Source organism: Octodon degus, unplaced genomic scaffold (genome assembly GCF_000260255.1).
Source record: "Octodon degus isolate 3935 unplaced genomic scaffold, OctDeg1.0 scaffold00015, whole genome shotgun sequence".
Classification (NCBI taxonomy): domain Eukaryota; kingdom Metazoa; phylum Chordata; class Mammalia; order Rodentia; family Octodontidae; genus Octodon; species Octodon degus.
The window spans coordinates 7,510,396-7,535,540 of NW_004524591.1; the positions used below are offsets into that span (position 1 = coordinate 7,510,396).

Genomic DNA, 25,145 nt, shown 5'->3' on the forward strand with positions numbered 1-25,145 from the left:
AAAAAAAAAAAAAAAAAAAAAAAGTACACAAGATTTGAAGAGACATACATCTAAAAAAGGTATGCAAGGGTTTTACAAGTACATGAAAAAGTGTTCATCACAATTAGGCATTAGGGGGGCACGAATGAAAAGAATTATAATATTTCTCACTCACCACAACTGCCATAACAAAGAGATACTTATAAGGAGAATGCAGAACAAACAGAACCATTTTGTACTGTTAAGTGGGAATATGAAATTGTGCAGGCACTTTAAAAAAGCTTGAAGTTGCTCAAAAACTTGAGTCACTATTATCACCCAGCAATTCCATTCCTAGGTATATACTCCTCAAAAAATAAAACATACACATAAATTCATACAAATGTTCACAGAAGCATTTTTCACAATAATAAAAAATGAAATAGCTATTAGCTATGGGGGGAAAAAAGCAAACTACAATATAGACATGTGACGGAATTATTTAGCAAGAAGAAATCTTAAATTCTGATGTGCAGCATAACATGGATGAGCCTTGAAAATATACTAAGCGAAAGAATGCAGTCACATAGGATGACATAATTATGTGCTTCCATTCATACAAAATAGCCAGAACAGAAAAAAAAAAAAAACAAAACCATAGAGGCTGATCTACGATAGCCTGGGGCCTGGGGAACAGAGAATGGGAGAATAATGGCAAAAAGATAAATGGTTTGGGGCTTGGGGGAATGTATTCTGCAACATCTGTGATGATGGATCCAAGAGCCACAAAAACCATTTAACTGTGCACTTCAAGCAGATAGACTGTGTGATAGGTGAATTACATCTAAATACAGTTGTTTTTCAAATTAACAAACTACAGAGTATAATACACAGAGAGCAAGAGAGAGACAGAGACAGAGACAGAGAGACAGAGACAGAGAGACAGAGAGAACAGGCTAAAGAACAAACAATGGAACAAAATAGATTTGAGCATAAAACAAATAATAATTATAAATTTTTAAAATAAGGTAGTCGGGAGATAGCTCAGCAGTCTAAGTGCCTGCCTGGCAAGTGCAAGGACTCAGGTTCGACTTCTGGTACCACATGCCACACTGGTCCTGCACCAAGCCAGCCTCTGAAACAGCATGGTGGCACATGCCTATGATCCCAGCACTGGAGAGGCTGAGATAGGAAGATCACTATGAGTCCGAGCCGCATAGTGAGACCCTGTACCAAATAAATAAATAAAAAGATAAAAGAGGACCTGCCCATTAGCTCAGCAGTTTAAGCGCCTGCTCACGCAAACACAGTCTGGTGCAGGATATCGTAGTTCAATCCCCAGCTCCCTCTGCCTTACCAGACCTGCCCTTCAGGCAACCTGAGCCACCAAAAAAAATAAAGAAAGAAATGAAATGAAACAAAATGGATAAAAAATTAAACAAGGGGCCAGGGAGATGCTTCAGTAGAATAAGTGCTTGCCTGGCAAGCACAAGGGCCTGAGTTCAATCTCTGGTTCCACAAAAAAAAAAAAAAAAAAAAAAAAAAGAAAGAAAGAAAATAAAATGAGGTATTGCTTTTAATACTGTGGTTATTAGTACACACACACACACACACACACACGCATCTGGCTATCAACTTGGGAGCGAGGCTGCTAAGTCAGGGTATTGCTAAGCATCCTACACGTACAATACAAGCCCCTGAAAAAGAAGAAAAGGGAGAAAAAGGGATGAAAGTACAGGAGAAAAAGAAAAGGAATAGGAACAAAGACACAGATGATCTATGCTAGACTAATGAGACAATCACATTATTAGTAAGATACTTGTTCAATCCTGGAAAATATGAATATACTAACTATTAAATAATTGGGAACTACTGATATTTTTATTAGGAATGACAATGTTATGGCTATATTTTTAAATTTTTATGTGGGGGAGATTTATGAGGTTATTTTGAGAAATGACTAGACATCTACTATTTGTCTTAAAATAACTAAGCCAACAGCAATAACAACAAAAAGAAAAATAAAGTTAGAAATAAAGCAAATACAGTGTAATATGTACAAATCAAGGTGACTATATATGCATGTCTCCTATGTTTTCTGTTGCTTCCTATTGTAACTATACACACATGCTTCCCAGGGTTTGCACATTAAATAGATTTTGGGATGTTTACAAGATAAGATTCAGTTGGAGGGCCCCAGATCACTATAGGTATGCTGTCAAAAAGGATTAATGTAGTCCTCAGGGAACTCAGTCCACACACAGCGACATACACAGGGCAACGCTCACCAGAGTGGGCACCATGTTTGGACTTTCAGTCTCCAAAACTGAGCTAAATAATAAATAAGCCTTTTCTTTGTAAGCACCAAGTCTGCAACACTTTAATAAAGCAACAGAAAAATTAGCTATTAATACAGCTTTTTGCATTATTTTTTCAGGATTTCTGAATTTTGAAATTTTTATTATAAAAATTTAAGATTACAATTTTTCCCCTTAAAAAAATTACAAAAACACAACGTAGAAAATAGTCTTGAAATTGTGAAAGAATGATAAATCACTGTATAAATTAGGCCTGAGAAAGATCTTTTTAAAAGGCAAGGTTGATGAGAAAAGACTGACCTACCTATTTGGCAATATCAAACAGCAATTCAAAATAAGACAAGTAAAAGGTTGAAACAGTTATCACCTCACCAGTAAAATTCAAACCTTTAAACCAAAAACGTAACATTTTAGTCATATAATAGAAAAAAATGGTAAATTATAAGCCACATTATTGTAAAGCTAATCATAAAATTTATTAAGTATGCCAACTTTTTAAAATAAAGTATTCACCTAAAACTACCTTACCAGGAACAAAAGCTACAGTTGATTAAGTACCTCTAGGCATTTATAAAACTACAGGTTTTTTCCACTGCTCAATGTTATGAGTTATATTCATGTATTTCCTAATAGTGAACCATCTTTGCATATCTGCAATCAACTCTTTTAGTTATACGCAGTTTTCCTGTTGTACAATCTGATATTTATTTTTAATTTTTCCACAAATATTCATAAGAAAATCATTCTGTAAGTCTAAGATACATTAAGTAAGAACAGGTGGTTATAATTTGTTTGTAAATATGAGAGAAAAACACGAAGCCCAACCTCTTCCCTTTTGCTTTGATAGCCATAATGGGCTGGATGCGACTGGTGGCCATCATGCCTCTGCCTGCATCCCTGATAATGACTGTACAGATAGCTCCAGCATGGTCCTCAGATGGTCCTACTTGTGATTCCTGGGTACAGACATAAGCAAGGTACATGAGAAAACAGCCCAGACCTCCAAGGAGCCATTAGCCCTGAACCGCTCCAGAAAGTGGCAAAGCAATGAAGAGGCAAGAGCTATGTAAACAGGCAGAGACTAAGACAGATGAAAATCTATAAATCTGCAGGAATCTGGGAAACCAGCAGAAGAACCCTGGAGAGGCAGGAGAAGCTGCTGGAAGAGCTCTAGGAAACCACCAAAGGTAAGATGCCCGTTGCTGAAGAGCCCATAGGAGAGCCTAGAGGCCCCTAAAAGCTGTAACACTAAGACCTGTAACATTTAGGGTGCTAACACTTACAGGCTAAGAGGTTCTGGTACTAAAAGCTCAGAACTTTAACATTAAGGGATAGGAGCCACTGACACAAAAAGATAACAGCTACTAAAATCAAGGAAGCTATGCTTTGTCAACACAGAATTTCTGTGCAAACTAAACAAAAGAACTTTCAGCTAACTGATAAGTACATATGGGTCCATTTCTAAAAGTGTGTGTATATATCACAGAAAAATAAGTTGCGAATGCCTTCATAAAGAAATGAGACCTCTGTATAACCTACTCAAGGATTAAACAACAGAAATGAGTTTTTGCACTAAAATGGTATAATCTCTAAGTTACAATACTCTTATCTAAAAAGTAAAAAGAGGGGATATAAAAAAAATGGAAAAAAAGCTGAGTTTCTACTAACATTACATGAGATTTTTAAGTGGCTAAAAATTAAGTTGTTAGTAATTTTGAATATGTCCTTAGAAATAATTAAAATTGTGTGCTGTAAAACATTAAACAACTTAATTTTTAAAAATGGTATTTAAATCATTAATTTTAAATTTCAGAGTAATAACACCTTGATTTATTGAAGATCTTTTGAATTACTACATTTTCAAGACAAGAATGAAAATATCAAAAAAATTAAAATCTTAATGCTTAGGTGTCTCAATAGTTTGATTCCATAATACTTGTTCTCTTTAGATTCCCCCTCATTTTGACATTAAACTAAAGTAAAATGTATTACTCTGACATAATACAGAAATACACTTGGCATTTTTAATCTAACTCTCTAATGCATACCCACTCTAGGCTACATTACAGATCCTCCAAACATCAAAATCATTCTCTACTATCTCATATTATCTTATACTGAGTTACATAGAAATTCATTTTATGTATCTTTAACATAAAAGTTAAAAAGAATACATTCAGTTTATGCAGCAGATTTCCATTCACAAGTATTCCTCCACTAAAATACACAAAACACATCACAGCAGTTCACTGACACAGAAACACACACACACACACACACACAAACACAAAAAAAAAAAAAAAATTAAAAAAAATGAAACCTGGGCTGGTGAGATGGCTCAGTGGTCTAAAGCACCTACTTAGAACAAGCTTAGCAAAGCACAGGGACCGCGGTTCGATCCCTAGCACCACATGCCAGCTAGCCCCGCCCCCTGGTGGGCTGAGCTGGCCACACACACACACACACACACACATAAATAAATTTTTTTTAAAAATGAAACCTATTAATCCTTCACTCATATAGGACTGTAACACAGGAGTAATACTCCCAATATTTACAACTCATAACTTCTATTTTTCTTCATAATTTATAATTGCTGGGGGAAATCAAAATAATACATGCTTACCACAGTAGCAAAAGTCAGATCCTTAATGTGCAGCACAACAATGAATTGTTACCAATCTCTTCACCTTTCATTTCTTTGTTAGAAAAAGAGACTTCTTTTAAAACAATATGAATAGTCATCTGTTTTCAGCGGGTCAAGATCTTTGCTAATTTAAACATAATCAATTCTGAAAATGCTATGATACAAGTTATATTACTAACATATTCCACAGAAAAAAGTCAGAACATGAGCATGAACTGAATTTGGTCTAAAATGTGAACTACTATTTTACAATAAGTATCAAGTAGTTTTGGGGTTTTTTTTTTTTTTTTTTTTTTTGTATTTTTTTAAGGAGAGAGGATAGGCAAAATGACTATCTCAATAATCCAATAAAAATTTATTGAGTTAAAAAACTCAAACCAACAGCCAGGGAGATGGCTCAGTAGAATAAGCGCTTCCCTGGCAAGCGCAAGGGCCTGAGTTCAATCCCAGGTTCCACAAAAGTAAATAACAAACAAACAAAAGTCAGGCAAGACCGATAAAATAAAAGTATCTATACTGGGCTGTATTGCTTAAGAAAAAATATAAACCATTTTATTTACTTTCCTTATAAATTAACAAAGAAAAACATTTTAGTCCTATAAAAGAAGTATAACATAAGAAGTAAGATACCCTTGGTAATGGCCTTTAATTTTTATTTGAGGAGGGGAAGAAAGGGTAACGACTGGGGAAAAACAGCACTCTTCAAGCCTTGATACACAGAAAAGCACAAAAAGCAAGCAGGCAGGTAAGGAGATCAATTTATGCACAAAACAACAGTGACAAGAAAGAAAAAGCTAAATATAAAAAGGAAAAGCGAGGGAGTTACTCATAAAGATTCTTTTTTTTTCTTCCTCTTCTGTATTTAGGACAGGGTCCACGTAGATCAGACTCGTAGTGATCCTCCTGTTTTCAGCCTTCCAAGTGTTACGATTACAGGCGCATGCTACCATGCCCAGTCTTAATCGCCATCTCGGTGCACCCTGTAGGTGGGGCCGGCACAGCATTCCAGGACCAAACCCCAGCCGCTGTGCTCTGCCTAAGCAGGTGCTTTAGTCCACTGAGCTATCAGGCCAGCCCATTCATAAAGATTCTTGATTGCACAGTCTCTAGCTAACTAGACTGTTCCAGTAACTGCAACATTCCACTCCTTGATCAAGTATAACAGTTTGCCATACTCAACATATAAGCAGGGTTTACATAAAGGGATTAAAATCACTTACATCATTAAACACTAATACTTAAGTACGAGTTCTATTTCCAATAACCTAGCCATAAATCATTTTTTAACCTACCTCACGGTAGTATTAATACCAACAAGCCAAGTACACAGGAGGTGAAAGGGGGAGGCTCCTTCACCTTCTTGTTCCCTATAAGATAATTAAGTAGAATTTAAAAATTATAAAGTAACTTCAACCTGATTTTCCTAAGATTTTTATATAAATGTAGAGATATTTTATAAAAATTTTCATCAAATTTTACAGCAAGAATCAGTACTTTCTATGCCATCATTACATAGCAGTACTTGCAAAATGTAACAGGAAAGTATACTATGATTTTTCTTTTGTGTACTGTAAAAGATTTAGGTGTCACAAGAAACATGTCTAATCAACATTTCTTTTTCTTTCTTCTTTTTTTTTTTTTTTTTTTGGCCAAACTCAGGGGGATTGAACTCAGGACCTTGTGCTTGCTAGGCAAGCGCTTATTCTGAGCCATCTCCCCAGCCCCTACATTTCTGATTATAACCAATTCATATTAGACAACTACCATGCCTCTTGACTTCTGCCTGATATTCAATATGAATTCAATTCTAGTATTCACTTTGGAAATGCAATACATAAATTAGAAAGTTAGAAAAACTGAAAAAGTAAGGGAGCAATTACATCATCTGGGCCAAGATTACTCAGTTCAAAATTTTAAAACTTCCTCAATGAAACAAAGACAATACAAAAACTTCAAACATTAAATGCTAAGTTTCAAAAATAAACCACTTGCCATTTATACTAGAGAAAACAATAAAATCTAGTATTTACTCAATGTTATACTGTGAGAAATATTATACAATATTTTAACGTGCTAATTCTTTTAATAGTCACAAAAACTCAACAGGAAAAGTATTAATAATTTACAAGTCATATAAGATAAGAAAACTGAGGCTCAGAAAGGTTAGCAAGCTTTCTAAAGGTCAACATGCTCAGAAGTGACAAAACTTAGATTCAAATCCAAGTAATCTGACACCATCCATCACTCAAACGCACACATTTATTCAAAAATTAGTAATATTCAATTTGTGATACATAAAGATTAATACTGAGTCCTAGTACAAAGATAATCTCATTTACAGACACATAAATTTTGCATTAGTGCCTGTTATTTGACTGAATATTCTAAGTTATGAGACATTAATCTAGTTTTTTTGTTCATAAAATATACTGTCTCATTTTTTCTAAAGGCTTTATGTACCAATATCCATTACTTGTAAAGTATATGATTTATTTATCTTTGTTGAATTCTTTTCTTCAAGTGTTACCCAACCTCCCTGTAGTCCAATTCATTTCCCTATCTTGCCTAGACTTCAACAGGATTTTGTTCAACAGTTTTGTTTTTTTTTTTGTTTTTTGTCTTTGTGCTTTTGTCTCTTGTTTTGGAGAGGATCTTGCTATGTAGTTTAGGCAGGTCTCAAATCCAGACCTCAAAGATACTCCTGCCTCAGTCTCCCAAGTGCTGGAATTACAGCACCTGGCGTATACACCACCACACCTAGCCACAACAGTGTTAAAATGCTGAATACTTTGGTACTGCAGGAGGAAAAAAATCAGATATAAAAGTAATTAATTATATTAATACTGCTGTTTGATTTAACACCAATGGTGTTTTCCAAATGAAAAACAATATGAAAAAAATAGTTATTACAGGAAGGGATATCAAAAACAAATTGCAAAGTAAGCACTATGGCTGCTGGATATCAATATCATAAAGCCATTACTACATAAAAATTATGCAGTAACAAAAATATAAAGTTTTATTTCATATTTAACTCCTCCACTGAAAAAATACCACTTCTTACAATTCCCAGGCCTCTATATTCTCTACACATGCATGCTGTCACATAGCTAGCCTGAAAATAAGTCATGATAGAAAGAACTACATATTTATCCTGTGCCAATTCACAAGCAGGTTAAAAATAGTTTCAGGGTTTCAAGAGCAATACCAATTCAGGATTAAACACAGCAATATCCAAGGACTCTTCAAAAATGCAGGGCTAATGAAAGCATAGCAGGATTCACCTTAAGGTTTTCTCAGATACACAAGAAGAAAAAAGAAATTAGAGAAAACACTGCAATACATCAACAATTTTAAACTATCTTAGTTGATATATATGAGTCTTTTAGTAACTTCAAAAGTTTGTTACATAGATTATATTAGTTTAAACTGAACAGAGTGAAATTATTTGATTCAACTTTTCCAGTACATGGTATTCCGTATACAACAGAACTATAGGTAGACAAAATGACTCAAGAGTACTATTACACTGACACTAAAAGGCATTTTTAGCTAAGAGGCTATGGTAGCATCTGTGTCCCTACAATTTCCAACTCTGAAACCCATGATCAAACTTCTGATATATATTCATAACATTTTAAGGCAGCAATAAAGTCCCTACAAGCCAAAACACTCAACAAAGTACCATTAAAATCAGCATTTTACTAATACTATAACAAAGCTTTAAGTATATCTAGGTCAGGAATAAAATTTTATGGATTAAGTACTCATGAAATCATAGTATCAAGTAATAAAAGATGCAAAATAAAAATCTAACTCCCTGCACTGATAACTACTCATATCAAAATAACAATCCAATCAAACTTTTCCCTGTGGGAAAATTAAGACAACTATATTCCTAATAAAACCCCTCACATACTTTTTAATTGATTTATTTTTTGGCCTACTGATCTCAAACACAATATTCAACTGTCATGCCCTTACTAAATAAAATGTCTAATGAAAACAAATAGTAGCCAATTCTATACAGGTCATTGCTGTGATAGTTTGAATTCATCATAACCAATTACTATAACTTTGTGTAAGTTTCCTCAATGGAATTATATCCACTAATTCAACAGGTACTTAGATCTATTGAGAGCCAAGCTCTCCCATAGGCTTATCGCTCACAGGATACAGCTTCAACTTTCATCCTGGAGCAATCTAGTAAAAAAAAATAATAAAATAAGCAAATTAACATATCACATATGGAGGTGGGAACCAATTATTACTTTTTTTAGGGAAACTGACAGTTTTTCCGTAAAATTTGACAAACATTATGACAGTTAAAATTGGATCGTCACTTTCACTGGTTTGAGAGCTACAGAGACCACCAGCAAAACACATTTTCAGTGTGGATGAATGAGCCAGGGGCACATATCTAGTCCTTGGCTTTTTCTCTGGTCCTGTTCCCTGCTCTGCTCTGACATAATGTTCCAACTTTGGAGCAGCCTACTATGGAATAAATCTTAAACAATGAATCAAATAAACCTCTCTAAGTTGCACCTGTCAGGTATTTTGTCCTGCAACAGGAAAGCTAAACAATACAACCAATCTAAGGAGACTCTCAGTGTTTTCAGGAAAGAGAGCGAGAGAGAGAGAGAGAGAGAGAGAGAGAGTGAGAGAGAGAGATTCATAGGGGTTGGAGACGTAGTTGAGTAGGAGACTACTAATCTAGCATGCTTGAGGCCCTAGTTTGATCCCTAACATGATTAAATAAACAGGATTCACAAAATTTTTTTTCTTCTGTGTACTACATACACACTTTTCAGTATAAATTATTTTGAAACAATTACAGGTGAGATCTACTGAGAGCCAAGTAAAGATGAATGGACTCTTCAGTTCCAATAAGTTTATTTTAGAGCTGTCATCCAAACTATAGTTCTACCTAAAGTTGTAAAGCTAATCCAATTCATACTTATCTTTTAATTACATTCTTCCATCTTTTCTTCCTCTTACTTTTTTTTAACCTCTTAATCATATTTATTTTAGTCTGACCAAGACAGGGAAAAACTTCAAGGCATCAGCTGTTATACCCAAGGAGTCACAGAACTCCATTAGACCTGACAGCAAGATTTCTGAGGGTAGATTTCCATTCTGACTTACCATCCACACCAGAGCTCATTAGCATATGCCTAACACAAAATAAGTGTTTGCTGAATAAAGTACTTCACAAAAATCAATCTCCAGTATAATGTATAACCAGAATCTTATATTACCCTAAATAACAGCTTTTTATTTTAAGAATTTACCAGGACTGCTTAGAAAGTAATTAAAAATTTCCCACAAACATTTCAAAATATGGACACACAAATGACTGCTCACCCTCAAAAAGAAGTCATCTTTTTCAAAACGTTTTTGGCAACTTCCCTTTAAGAAATTCCAGGACTCTGCAAGATTGTGTCAGGAGGATTGCCAAGTTCAAGCCCCGGTTAGGCAACTTAGCAAGACCCTGTTTGAAAAAATAATAAAAATAAAATAAAGAGCCAGGCATATTGGTAAATGCTTCTAATCACAGCATTCTGGGAAGCTGAGACAAAAGGATCACAAGTATAAATACTATCTGGGAAACTTAAGCAACTTAGAAATTTAGTGAGACCTGGATTTAAACATTTTGAAGAATTTTTAAAATTAAAATAAAAAGGTTGGGCATGTGGCTCAGTGTGAAGAACCTTAGCTCAATTCCCCATACCATCACCAAAAAAAATTTTTTTTCTTTGAAATCAGTTTACCAAATATACAAGAAACAACCAACTCTCATTTACTAATGTACAATACCTGCTCTACTCTTTCTGCTTTCCCTGAACTATATCTATACCTGGAGAATCGATACCAAAAAGCTAGTGAACAATAAAGCAAAATGGAGCCCAAGGAGTAAAAGTATTATTAGCTCAAGATATATAAAGAAAAAAGCTAACATATTAATCACTAACATCTATACGATTAATTCACAAACTAGCATATCTTCTATTACCTTATTTGATCTTTAAAACAATGTAAGAACAGCTAAGAAGGTACTATTATCCTAGTTTTACACAGAAAGTAACTAATGCTTAGGGAGTTCAAAGAACTTCCCCAACACCCCACCATAAACAAGTTGTAAAGTCAAGACTCATCCTTTATGATACTTAACATACAAATTAATTTTATTGCTTCAGCACTGTAATAGTATTGTCGATGGGCTTAAGTATGCGTCACTAAAATTCTAACCTATTTATTCAATTTCAACCACTCAGAATTTAAAAGCTGTCTACTTGTTTAAAGTTCTTCTCCTTCCCAATATTTAAGAAAATGTATTATCAAAATTAATTTGACTCCAAAGTAAAAACATTCTGTATCACTGCCAAGTGAGAAAGCAACTTCATAGTATGTGAAACCACCAAGTTTCAAAACACAATTCAGAAACCCATAATCTGAGAACTTTGCTCAGGAAGCTATAAAGTGTCACTTAGTTTTGCCATTAAATGGCTAGTTAGTGTCCAGCACTGGAAACTCAACCAAAGAACTTATTTTCCATCCCTTCCAAAGGTTTATGATCTCTGCTCTCTCATCACTGCTTAGTTACAGAAGCTTAGTTGATTCCACCTAAAGCAATCTATTTGAAACATCCTCTCACACCCTTTTTGCTTACTAAGAGATTCTATTCCAAAAATCAGAAATAACACATATCCTATAAGACTACATATATCCAACAATTTGATTAAATTAAAACAAAATAGCTCTCTGCAAAAATATATGTACCTGTTGGTCATTTTACATTGAGATAAAAAGTGACACATTTGCAGGGACCCTATGATGCACAAATAAACGCCTTAAATCTTAAAACCTACTCATTTCCTATTCCCACTCCCAAATTTAACCCCTTATTTTCTCAAATAAAATGAGAGAAATTTTATAAACTTGTAGCAATTAACACTGCAACATTTTTAATCATGAAGAAAGTATCCTTCATCAACATCTATGCCAAATTGGTCATCAAACTTTGGAACAAAGGTTAGGAGGTATATATGTAGCTCAGTGACAGAAAGCTTCCCTAGTATATGACAGACTCTGAGTTCAATCCCCATCTCCAAAAAAAAGGGGGGGGGCCAAAGACAAGAAGAGGCATTTCTCAAAAAAAGATTTCAACTATAAAAGTAAATGGGTAACTATTTACTATTAGGAAAATGCAAGTGAGTATCACAAGGAAATGTGACTTTATACCTATTAGAATGGCTACTTTCAAGATGAAAGATAAGTATTGGGATGGGAAGAAAAGGGAGTTCTTGTGCACACTGTTGGTGGTAGTGTAAAACTGTAAAGCCATTATAGAAAATGACATGTTAAGTTGCTCAAAAACTAAGAACAGAACTACCACATGATCTAGCAATCCCAGGGTATTATCCAAAGACTTGAACTAAATATATCAAATGAAAAAATAAATAAATAAATATATCAAATGATATCTGCCTTCCTATATGCACTGCAGTACTGCTCCCAATATCCAAGATATGCATCAATTACCATCAACAAGTAAACAATTACAGAATATTTGCTATTACAAGGACGACACTATGCTTAGTAAAATAAAACCAGCAAAGAAAGGTAAATTCTGCATGACCTCACGTGTACAATCTAAAATGCTCAACTCAGAGATATAGAGAAAAATGACTGTTAGTTGAAGTTAGTAAGAAAGAAGGAGGGGCTGGGGAGATGGCTCAATGGAATAAGCACTTCCCTGGCAAGTGCAAGGGCCTGAGTTCAATCCCCAGTTCCACCAAAAAAAAAAAAAAAAGAAAAGAAAGAAAGAAGGAATTATTAGTCAAAATTATAAAGTTTCAAATAGAATGGAAATCTTAACAAAAACTAAATTGCAAAAAAAATAAAAAATAAAAATAAAAAAATAAAAATAAAAATAAACCTTATTAGGGGGGCCTGGTCTTAGCTCAGTTGTTTAAGTGACTGCTTCCACAAAGCTGTCAGCCTCAGGTTGCTGTAGTTCTATCCCCACAACACTCCAGCCAGCCAAACCACCCCTGAGGGCATTCAGATCAAAAAAAAAAAAAAAAACTAAATTGCAAACATCTTGTCACAAAAAATAGGTATAGTGATAGATGTTAGTTTAACTTAAATATTCTTTCCACACTGCATGTTTTAAAACATCACATTATACCTTATAAGTGCATACACATATGATCATCAATGTAATATATACTAATGAGAAATTTTTAAATTCTTGGAAAAATAGCAATGTTTATTTTGGCTATTCAAAAGATACTAAGCAATGCTTGGCCTATTTATAGTGGCGAACCAGGCTGACTCTACTGATTCCCTCTATAAAATCCTTTTTAATGCCTGGGATTTCTAAAAGTCTACAATGTATGCATTTTCTCAACTGTTTCATACCTGTTAAACTCAAAATTAAGAATTAGTATTAATAGCTAAAAAACAACAAATCTTAGTAGAAATTATTTAACATAAACTATTTTTATCTAACATTAACTTAGTGCCCCCACATTTACAATCAACTAATAACATTTTTTTAGCCACTACTTTTATTTTTTATTTATATTTTGGTACTTGGGATTGAATTCAGGATCTTGCACTTGCCAAGCAGGGACTTATGCTGCTGAGATATTTCCCCAGCCAGTAACCACTACTTTTAAAAGCACAGGCCTAGTGACAAAAAGCTAGTTGTTTTTATGCAAGAACCTCCACAGCATGCTACAGCACTAATCAATTCAGCCTACTTTCCCACATCTTCTATCTACACCTTTAGTTCATAACAAATTCTCCAATTTATAATCCTAACAACTTTTGAAATGTTAAGAAAAATTTTAAAATAGGTTGATGAAAATTAAAATTCACTAATGAGTATTCATCACACTCCAATACTGAGAATTCAAACTAAGTGAAATAAATTCTCAGATAAATATTAGGCCCTTAACTTTGACATAAAAAGTTGAGCTATGGGAGAGGTAGGAAGTATGAAATTCTTGAGTGAACCATGACAAAGTTTTTGCCAAATGTTATAGAAGTCCTAACAGAAGCAAAAACAGAAGGAAAAAATGTCTATGTGGCATTACGCTGCATGCATGTGTGTGTGCGTGGGTGGGTGTGCATGCATTGTGTGTGGCACATGCACTAGATGCATCAGCCTTTTATGAACCAAAAAAGTACATTCAAACAACTACCACACTTTGTAAATAACTCACTTGTAATTTATAACTGTACAAACTGAAATTAAAGTTAGAAATGAGAAATGCATAACTGGACCTGTCCTTTCAATTCACACTAATATGTTTCATTGGTTTCAAAGTTCAATGTACATATTACTCTGCTCAATTGAGTAATTTTTCCTTTTAGATTAACTTTATTATTATTATTATTTTTTTTTTTTTTTTGGTGGAACTGGGGATTGAACTCAGGCCCTTGTGCTCACCAGAGAAGCACTTATTCCACTGAGCCATCTCCCCAGCCCCTAGATTAACTTTAATAGATAACTGAGGTGGCTTATCATTTCTGAAAAGGTTTAAAGATGCTTGATACATGTTGACCAACGCAAAACTGAATTTTCATATGAATATTTATCATTGCTGTTATTATCATCTATGTACTTAGTATCCCATCTTGTTAAAAATACTAAAAATGATATATTGGTGTTGACTTCAAAAAAAATGTATTCCATACTGAGCCATAAAAAAGTACAGAACTTTGAATAAAAGGTGGCTCTAAAACCTGTTACATGATTTAAACTGGCATTTTAACTTTCTCAGTCTGATTTCTCACCTAGTATGAGTGCAGAACATATCACCTACTTTAACACTGATATAAACAAACCAATTACATCGTAGGATTCTCAACTTTCTGTGCATAGAAAATGCTTCCTGAAAATGACTAACAAAGATATGGCTATCTTTCATAAAGAAGCTCACAAATTAAATCGTAGGTCCTAGAACCTGCTGACCTAAATTAGCACTTAAGGATACAATAAAAAGTAATACAGTACTAATTTTTTATAAGCAATATTTAGCAAAATTTTTCATCTAAAATATTTCAGGCCTGCTTATACATAGTTTAGAAGCCTTGTTTAAAAGATAAAGTTAAGCAAAAAAAAGTCTTAATTTCAAGTACAGACAATTTCCTAGTATGTCAACTACTGACAATATTCAGACAAGCAAATTGCATATTTTAAAATCTATCAAAGTGAATACTAATCATTGAAAGGCATCTGAAAAAAATGGTCAGTCCTCTGTACTGACAGGAAGAGACTCCAGTTTCAACTATGTTATTAATGATTGACCTTGGACAAGTCCCCAGGCTTCAATTTCATCTATAAAAAAAAGTACTCAAAACCAGAGCTGATAATCTAAGTACAAGTTAATCTAGACTTTTCTTTGCAGCAAGAATAGTTAACAGAACAGCAACAACTAAGGTAAGAATACTGATTCTACAATTACAAACATCTACAAACTACACACAAAACATTTAACTGCAGTTTACTTATTATCATCATTGACTTGTGTGTAAAATATTTCACTTAAACACAAAATTATATTAAAGCACAAAAGCTTGGAAAGTTCTATCTTTCCAAATTCAGACACTAGCATCCTACTAGACACTTTCATGTGAGACTAGCCCTTAAATTTTAAACCAAGCTTTATCAAAAGATCATCTCATAAATATTATACATTAGACACTATTAAAAACTTGCAAAAGTGTTCCTCAGCAAAATGTCGCACTTAAGATAAATATGAAATTTATTCTGTTTTTTATACTACTCCTGATGACCACCAGAAACTTATAGTCTCTGACAACGAAATTAACTCCAGGCATGAAGTCTATAGGATGTGCAACTATAAAATGAACTTCTAGTTGCTCCAATCAAGTTGTGACAATTACAATCAACCAATAAGGGCTTACCAGAGGTTAAGAGCAAACACCAATATAGAAAGCTTCTCAGAGTTAAGTTCCAAGGACTCAGAAATGCAAGTAACTTGTCAACCCTTTTTACACAATAAAAGCCACTCATCTACAAATACTTTTTTCCTTTTTGGTGCCGGAGGACTGCTTCCTACTCCCCATTAAAACTGTTTCCTATTCCCCAGTTCAGCCCAGGAAGAGGTCCAAGCCAGTCCTTGACATCAAGATCTTCACAACACCTCAAGCCAAAAGCTCTAAGAAAGTACTTTGATCAAATCCTCAAGCTTCAGTATCTTACGTTCCATGACACCCACACCTGCGTATACCACTCCACTTGGCCGTGCTAACTTTCGGTCGAGTACCCAGTTACAACACATCAGTTCTTCCCTCGCACCACTGGTAGGAAAAGCAAATTACTTCTTCAAAAAGTCTGCTTTTGCAATGGGCACTAGAAAAGGGAAACTGATTGGCTCGTCGTTGCTGCCCTACTTCCATTTCAGGTCCAAGGAGAAAACTGTTCCACAGAGAGCAGCACAGGGGCCAGGCGCAAATCGAGAAGGTAGATGATAAACGAAACTTTGCCACTAGGACGATGTAAGCCAAAGGTGACAGGACCTGGGGGAGGGGACTGTCCCCAAGCCGGGCAAGTGAGGCTTCGGGAAAAAGGTCCGCTCCACGAAGCAATGGAGGGAGTGGAAAACAAACCGGTCTGGCCGAGCGACAAACCCCGCAGGCTGCCCGAGCCAGGAGGGGCCGGGCCCCGCAGCCCGCAAAGTGAGACCTTGGGCACACCGCAGGAGCGCAGCGACGCGGAGGGGCAGCGCGGCCGCGAGCCGCGGGCCGGGGGACACCGGAAGGGAGCGAGAGGTGGGAGGCGCCGGGCGCCCGCCCAGCTGCGACAGCGAAAGCCGAGGCACGGGAGCCGGAGGTGGCGGGCTGTTGAGTCAGCACGGCTCCGACTCGGGGGCACTTGTAGGATCCCCGCGGCTCCTCGGGCCCCGGAGGCGCGGCGCGGGGTCGAGCCCGCCGGCCCGACAGACGGTGGTCTCTGACAGGCTGGCGCCGGCCCCTTCTTCCCCATCGCACAGGTAAACACCGGCCGCCGTCGCCCCTTACCTCTGTTAACATTATTACACCCCGGGGAAGTGAGGTCCTCCCTAGCCTCGCCGCATGGCAACAGCCGTAGCAGCAGCGAAAACTGCCCGCGCCGCCGCCAACGGCGGCAGCTGCTCCTTCAGTCTCCTCCCGGGCGGCGGCTTTACTCGGCTTCGCTGGCTTCCCCCCGGCCCAGCTGCTGGCGACGGACGCGCCGCCATCTTGGAAGAGCGACGTCCGCGTCCCCCCGCGACGTGCGCTCCCATTGGCCGACGCGGAGGCCGCCGGCGTCTCGTGACCGTCTCCATAGCGCCGGCGCGCGGAGGGGCCGGGGCGGGCGCTGAGCCGCCCACTGGACGCCCCGAGCGCGAGTCGGGGGGCCGGGCGCTGGGACCAGGTTGCGGCCACCGGGGATAGGGACGAGCCCAACTGCCGGGGTCGCGTGGGCTCCGGCGCCCGGTGCCGCGGAGGTCGCTCGTCGTCCCCGCGCCGGGCTTGGCCAGCCCTGGGGAGGAGCGACACTGGCAGAGGCCGACCCTTGGACTGGCGGCGCTGCGGCCCGCGGGCGCCTCGGGAAGAAGGACGAAGGTTTCCTGGAGGGGAAGCTTCCATCCCGCGGCGACCGGAGGCTGGCGGGGATAGTCGGCTTCCTGCACCGCCTGGGCTCCGCGGGTGATCTGAAACTGCTCCCGCGCAGTTCTCCCGTCTGAAACTTTGACAGAAACTTTCCTCTGTCTCTACCAATCCTCAGTGAGTTCTCCACAGGGGTGCGCGACAGGTTGCGGATGTGATACGGGCGTATCGGCTTTACGGTGACCCCGGCCCTGCGAGCCGCGAGCACCGCTGCTGATTAGGTGGTGCGCCAGCGCCGGCACCTGCACAGTAACGCCGGGGCTCAGGTTTGCTCCACGTAAGAGGCCTTTAGAATAAATCAGTGCAGGTTTTGCTTTTTCTGCTGTCTCTACAGCATTTACTTTTAGTGTGTTTGCGTATCGCCCTGAGCAAATTTTAGGAGATGTGATAAATAGTGCCACCTCAAATGGGACCCCACTGAAATTAGAGGTGCTTAAAAGCTCCTGAGGCTGACACCAGTCCCATTTTACGGGGAGATGTGTGCGGTGTTGGAGGGTTTCTTTCCGAATCGGAATGAAGTACCTTACCTCCACGTGCTGTCAAATCGCGCCCTGTTTTATGTTAGAACCCAGTTTCCAAAGAAATTGAAAAATACATTTTCAGACACAATAAGCAAAATGCGCTCATCCCATTCTTACAAAAGATACGCATTTTGAAAAACTGTCAGGAGTTCTTCCTTCGCCTTAATTAGAATGTTTTTCCCTCCACAAAACCACTCTATGTTAGGTGTTATTTACTTAATATATCTTAAATTCCTCAAAACTGAGTAAAACACTACACACCTATGTTACCTACCCCGTGTATCCCCATCAAAAAAACAAAATGATTCATTTAAGCAGTTCTGCCGGAATTAAAGAAAATGCTGACTTTTGCTCCATTGGACTAATTGTAGCAAAGTAGTTTTTGTTGTCTTAATCTGTCTTTTGTACATAATTTCCACATGGCTGGACCAGTAAAATGCTCACCTCTGTAATACAATAAAATGTATTACTGGTATTGAATGATCAAGCCATCAATAGACAATAAGTTTGGAAAATACAACCTGCACTGAGGTATTAAGGGAAACTTAAGAGATACTAGAGACAAAGAACCTGGAAAAAGATTGTGTTTCAACTTGTAAATAAGAAAACAAGAAAAAGAGGTTCATTAATATTTAAGTTACTAACGAGTGAACTTAAAGTGTAATTTAGATGGCTGGCCCGAGTATTGAATTTTATTTTCTGCATCTTTTTCCCCTTTCCAGCCGCAAGACATTTTCACTTATTTTAAGGGGGGCAAATTAGATGTAGAAATAACTTGAGGTTTGAATCAACCTATGATACAACATGCATATGCTTTTAGTAAGCAGAAGTTGTCTGTAGACTTGGGAACAAGCCAACATTGCTAGGTTTTCCACTAGCTTCCCAGTGTCCTCAGCTAGTATTCCACCTAAAAATGCCAGGTTGGTTGGCTTCCTACACCCCACCTTTCTGACCTTATTTCTCTTACACAATTTGTTCCAGCTAACCAGGCTTGCTCGCTGTTCCTCTTAACAACAAGCCATCCTCTCTGGTGCCTCTGCCTTGGCTGGAAGGATCTTGCCACCAAACATATGTAGGCAGCCTACCCTAACCATCCCTTTTAAAATGTCATGCATCCCTCACATCCTCCCGTCTTTGCTACAGATTTTTCTATAATAGTTATACCTTCTTATATAAAGAACTAATTTTTCTTATCTGTCTTCTACCAGAATATAAGCTCCTATTAAAACTACTAATTTAAAACAACCCAGGTGGATATAGTGATGCATGCCTGTAATCCTAGCCCTCATGAGAGGATCATGAGTTTAAGGCTAGCCTGGGCTACATAGTGAGACACAGTGCTTGACAACAAAGAAAAAAAAGAGAGAGAGAGAAAGGGAAGAGGAAAGAGAAGCCTTTGTGTTGAAAGATTACTTAAACCTTGGACATCCTGTGTTCTTACCTTGCAGTGACAGAAATATCACCTCTACTGCCACAACAATGCTACAAAGTCTGTGACGGAATTCCTTTCCTCTTCACCTTCACAAATCCATGTCAGACATGAATCAAAGTTAATTTGCTAGCAAGGGAAGCAAAGTGAGTAAGACACACTATTACAAGGAAATTGAGTTAGATAGGTGAAAAATAGAATGCTTACGGTAAAATCTATTTTAAAAAACAAAAATAAGTACTCACTGCGGTTGCATTTCATGTGATCTTAAAAACATCCTATTCATATCAGTTGTTACAAAGGAAACCTGGAACAAGATCTGAGATACTGGACTCTTTGGTTGTCAATAAGAAATGTAAAACAAACAAGCTCTCTTAAACACATGATAAAAATACATCTGCAGTTGTTGTTGCAAAAGGTTTGAGTTGCCAACACAGTGTCCAATCAGTCTTATTGACACAGGAAGTCAAAAAGAGGTAAGCAAAAATCAAATGTGAAATGTTTTCTGAACAAGCCGACAATTTTTAAATCTCCAAGTGAAGATTGTAAATATCCCGTTTGTCTACTTTTTTTAGTAGTGAAACAAAAACAATTTCTCCTACATATTCAGGTTGTCACAAATTGGCTCTCCTTCATTTCTGAAAAACTGAGAAAATACGGCATTAACTCCCTGAATTGCATCTGTCAAACGGTTGTCATATTTAAATCTTTCGATATAGACCATTTTAGTTCTATTTTAATTGACATTATGTTATAAAATTATTCTGTATAATGAAATTTAAAATTAGCATATTTATCAGCCCAAACATTCTTACTTTGCAGTGAAACTTTCAAAATCCTCTAATTTAAAATATACATATTTTTACATTAAGCCACTTTATTAACTCAAGTTTCTTCATAATGCAGAATTCTTAGTTTCATCTTGTACCTCCTACACATTAAATACTAGTATACATTTATGAACAAGGTTTAGAGCTAAAGGGTGCAAATTCATATGGAAATAATGCACTAGCAATAGAAGAGTCACAATCTAACAATAGACAATAACAAGATAGCCCCAATCTTATAGCTTTAGTAGGGAATAGTAAACACACATCTTTGGACATTTAAGAGATTTTTCATGTAGCTTCTAATAACACCACAAGAGCTTTTTTCTTGCAGGATGATTTTTGAGGAAATGTTGAGCGAGTGAAGATCAGGGACAAGCAGAAATTTGTATTAGACACTGCTAACAGTGTGCAGTCTATAAAATAATGTTCAAAGGCTTTACAACAATTCCATTTTTTTTTTTTTCCCGGAACCACGGATTGAACTCAGACTCTTGCACTTGCCAGGGAAGCGCTTATTCTACTCAGCCATCTCCCTGGCCCCCAATTCCATTATTTAAATAGGACTATACTATGAATACCTGAAAGTTTGTGGCATACTTGAGATGTTTTACTAGGTCAATGGCACTTCAATACTTATCAAAAAAAAAATACTGTTAAGTTACAAAAATTAGATCTAGTCACTTTTGCAAACATTTCTTAACTATCGATACTGTTTTTTGATTATGGGCCAGCCACTAAAGTACATATTTTGTATTGAATATATGTAAAAGGCCATTGCTGTTGATTTTATTATCCTTAGAGCTTAGGTGTCATTGCTTTTGTACCAATGAGTTGTGTCCCCAGTCTTTTATTTTGAAAAGAGGTCTCACCAAGTTGTCCAGACTGTCCTCTAACTTAGGATCCTCTTGCTTCACCTTCCAGAGTAACTGGGTTTACAGGATTGCACCACCATACCTGGCTATCACTGTTGATATTGACCTTTCTTCACCTGACTATGGTCGTGTTTGTTAAGTTTCGCAACTGAAATGTTACTCTTTCCCCACTTTTTATACAGTACTCCTTGGGAAATAAAAGTCACTATGCACAGCCCACAGTGAGAGAATGGGAATTTATGCTGCTTTTCAGAATGGAATGTATAAGATAACTTGAGGTTATTTTACATGAGAGATGTGTCTCTTTTCCATTTTTTATTATTTAGTAAGTACATGAGCATGAATCCATAAATATTTTCTATATTGGGTATAACCCACTACTAGTTTGCTTACTTTGTTGCTCAGATTGTCCTAACTTTGGTCACTGGAGCTCTTTCAGTTGTTCCCTGTCCCTTTAATATATTCCCTTCATTGTGGGATGGTTTCTTGTTTTTCTTTTTGAGCATTTCTTTCCTTCTGCAATTAACATGCCCCAGTCCTAAACTCAGCCACTTCTCTAAGAAACCTTGGTTCCTTTTATTGGAGATTTGTATTAGAAACCAAGATGTAGGATCTACAAGTACTATTTGCTGTTTGGAATGTTTTTCTTTGACATCTTTGCAGCAAAGCTACATACTAACCTTTAGGTATACATCTATCTGAAAATATTTCCATATGTAACTATTTCGATCTATAGTAAGCTGAACATGAGTTCATAATGCTTCTCCGACTCTAATCCATTACCAGAGGATCATTCTAACTTCCTGTCCTTACATGTATGCAATTCCTACTTCACCAGAGGAAAATCTGGCTCCTAAATTTGGTTCTACATCCTTGTACTTCATTTTTAGCATACATTACAGCAGAATCAGAATTGTTAGCCCATGCCTTTTTGGGAAACAAATTTTTCAATCATAGTACAGTGTCTACATGTAGTTCCTTTTGTCATTCTTCTAAAAGGCATTGTATGCAAAGTTATTTAGTTTAATACTTGTTCTCTCAACTCCTTCAGTGAGCTTATTCTATACATTTATAACATTCTGCATTCTTTTCATAAGGTATGCCTATCTTCCAAACTACTTGATTTTCTGTTTGTGTACATTGTATCACTTTATGCTGTGAAGTTATATGAGTTTTGACAAATGCACACTGTCATATCTACCAATAGAGCATCCTACAGAACGGTTTCACAACTGTAAAACATAAAAGAAAGTGCATAACAAAATTGTACTCATATGTTTATCTGTAGACCCAAAGAACTGATGATTTTATTAAATAAATTTATTTGAGGCATATATGCATGTATGCATGCAAACACACGCACACTAACACACAAAAGCGAGATGTGATCAAAATAGGTGTTGTCTAAAGTTTTTTATAAAGTTTCCTACAGTACCGAAAAATTGCCATTAATCCCCCTCGAAATATTCTCCTGCACTTCAAACACACTTCTCCTTCATTCTTGCCACTCTCTGAAGCAGTTCTGGAAAGCCTGTCTTGTGTTTTTACAAGGTATGAACAAAAATACAGTTAATGCTCCTGCTAAGTGCCATCCAATAGAAAGACATGTCTTTGTTTCCTTATTCACTGAATATAGTGTGTCCTAGCCAGTGAACCCACCAGATCAGCCACTTGGTAAGTTCTAGCTCTTCCCTAAGTCAAAATGACGATTTTGAATTGATTAAACATATAGAGGCAGTCACAACAGTGCCACTAAAGACACAAAAGCATAAAATGTTTTTAAAAACTTAAGCACTTATTTTTATCATACCTCATATATAAAATATCCTATTACCTAATATTTATTAGGTTCTTATCATGTGCCAGGCTCCATATGTTTCATAAGAACCCTGAAAAGTAAAAACAGTTACTATTCTCACTTTACAAGTGAGAAAATTGAGGCCTAAAGAGCTAAATTTTGGGCTGGGGAGATGGCTCAGTAGAATAAGTGCTTCCCTGGCAAGCACAAGGGCCTGAGTTCAATCCCTGGTTCCGCAAAAAAATAAAAAATAAAAAAAGCGCTAAATTTTATATGGATGTTAGCACAGCTAATATTTTAAAAATCATACTTAGGTGTATATACATGTATATGCATATATATGTAGACTTGTGTAATTCACAATCGTGTGTAAACTTAAATATATTAAGCTAATATAAAAAGTTAACATTTTTCAACCATCTGTCCTCAATTTTACATAAATCCTAACTTTCAGTTAGCCTTTGATTTCCTATTTTTGTTTTCAGACAAAGGAGGAAATAAGAAAAGGAATCAGTACCCGTAGTTGAAACCCAGCACTTCTCTGTAGTTAGGGTTGTCTCGGCTAGTTCCATTTTTACAGAGGAAGAGTGAAATCACAGTTTCTCTTACAGTAAAGTCAGGAGGCTGAAGCATATAGTTAGATTAACACTAATATACTGCTACATTAATACACAGAGTTGTTATTTTAATCATTAGAAAATGGTCCATGGTTGGAAATCAAATGCTGCTAAGTGTTTCTTTCTATTTTAAAACTGTGATACTTAAGGATAACCAGTAAGTTGCAGTTCATTTTCCTATCACTTTTGTTCAACAAACATATTCATCACCACCTCTTGCAAAAACCTTGCTGCAGAGTAATGTGACATAGACTGCTGTGAACTATTTTGTGTATGGTAATGAATTCCTTGAATTACCACTTTCGCACTTAAAATGAGACACCTCCTACCTTATAGTGACCATTTGTGCAAATATCCACGAACAGAGAAATCAGCAGAAATGTCAAGAAAAAGACATACAAAGAAAAGGTGAATAATCAAATAAAAGGCATGCAAAAGCAGACCCTTTACTCCTGAAATCTGTAAGACACCGACTTTGGATGGTAAGTTTATACCCTGTCTTATTCACTAAATCAGCAAAATGCTGAGGGCTTCACGTTTTATTTTTAAAAATAGATGTCCTTTTCGGATTTTCCTGTTGCTGGGGAAGTGTTCTTTCTGTTGCTAACAGAGAGCTAAATGTTCTGCTTTGAATGGGACTTGTTTTGATTGGTGGGAGTGGTAGAAGGATGAATGAAGGAATCCCTTTTTTAAATGTGTTTTTGTAAGGGAGATATCTGCCTTGTAGACAAAGGGATATGATTGGCTGTTTACCAGAGAATCTTTTAATAGAATCAGAATTTACTCATTTGTTTACACGTTATTTTCTACATTTAGCCTTAAGTTAGATAACTTACATGTAAAGGTCACAGGGCATGAAACAGATGAGCTTTCACTTGCCCTTCAAATCTGGTGGTCATAGAATTAAAATATAAGCCATCTTGCTCATCTATTATAATATTTTCTCTATGGCAAGAAATTCATGAAGAAATATCACAGATATGTCATAAGATATACTTTGATATACAGTATGTTTAAAATTGTATCAAGAAAGTGGCCATTAACCCTTTTAAGTTTAAGATAGGAATGAAAATTATTTTGCATGTAGTTTTCTTTCTCTGATATTAAGTGCTATATTACTATGGCTTTGTCTGTGTTAGTACTCTGTGAAAGACTTGATTTCTTGTGGTACCGGGGGTTGAACTTAGGACATTGTGCTTGCCAGGCAGGTGCTTATGCCACTGAGCTATATCCCCAGCAAAGACTTGATTTCTTAAGCAGCAGCCTTCACTTGGGTTGAAGCTGTGTCTATTCCTCTGAGTGAGCTGTATCCTATTGCTAAAAATTTTAGTTACGCTGAAACTCTAAACTATGAAAATATAATCAAGTTTTTATCTTCTGAAGTTCATTTTTGCCTACAGAAGCAAGTTATTGTTAACCTATGAGCATTGGTTTATGAGGAAGAGGAAATATTTCATATCTTCCTTTTTTTTTTTTTTTTTTTTTT

General features: G+C 36.7%; 1 protein-coding gene and 1 long non-coding RNA gene across 2 annotated transcripts in view; one reads left to right on the plus strand and one right to left on the minus strand.

Annotated features, from left to right (window-relative positions):
• Snx13 (sorting nexin 13) overlaps positions 1-17,212 on the minus strand; it is a 149,307-nt gene extending 132,095 nt beyond the window's left edge. Inside the window, exon 1 of the mRNA XM_004626552.3 lies at positions 16,981-17,212. Within this exon, the coding sequence (XP_004626609.1) occupies positions 16,981-16,992 (12 nt within the window). The 5' untranslated portion in view covers positions 16,993-17,212. The remainder of the gene's footprint in view (positions 1-16,980) is intronic.
• A 355-nt stretch (positions 17,213-17,567) lies between these two features.
• LOC111815344 overlaps positions 17,568-25,145 on the plus strand; it is a 23,553-nt gene continuing 15,975 nt past the window's right edge. The window contains exons 1-2 of the long non-coding RNA XR_002820046.1: positions 17,568-17,709; positions 24,025-24,141. This is a non-coding gene — a long non-coding RNA (uncharacterized LOC111815344). The remainder of the gene's footprint in view (positions 17,710-24,024; positions 24,142-25,145) is intronic.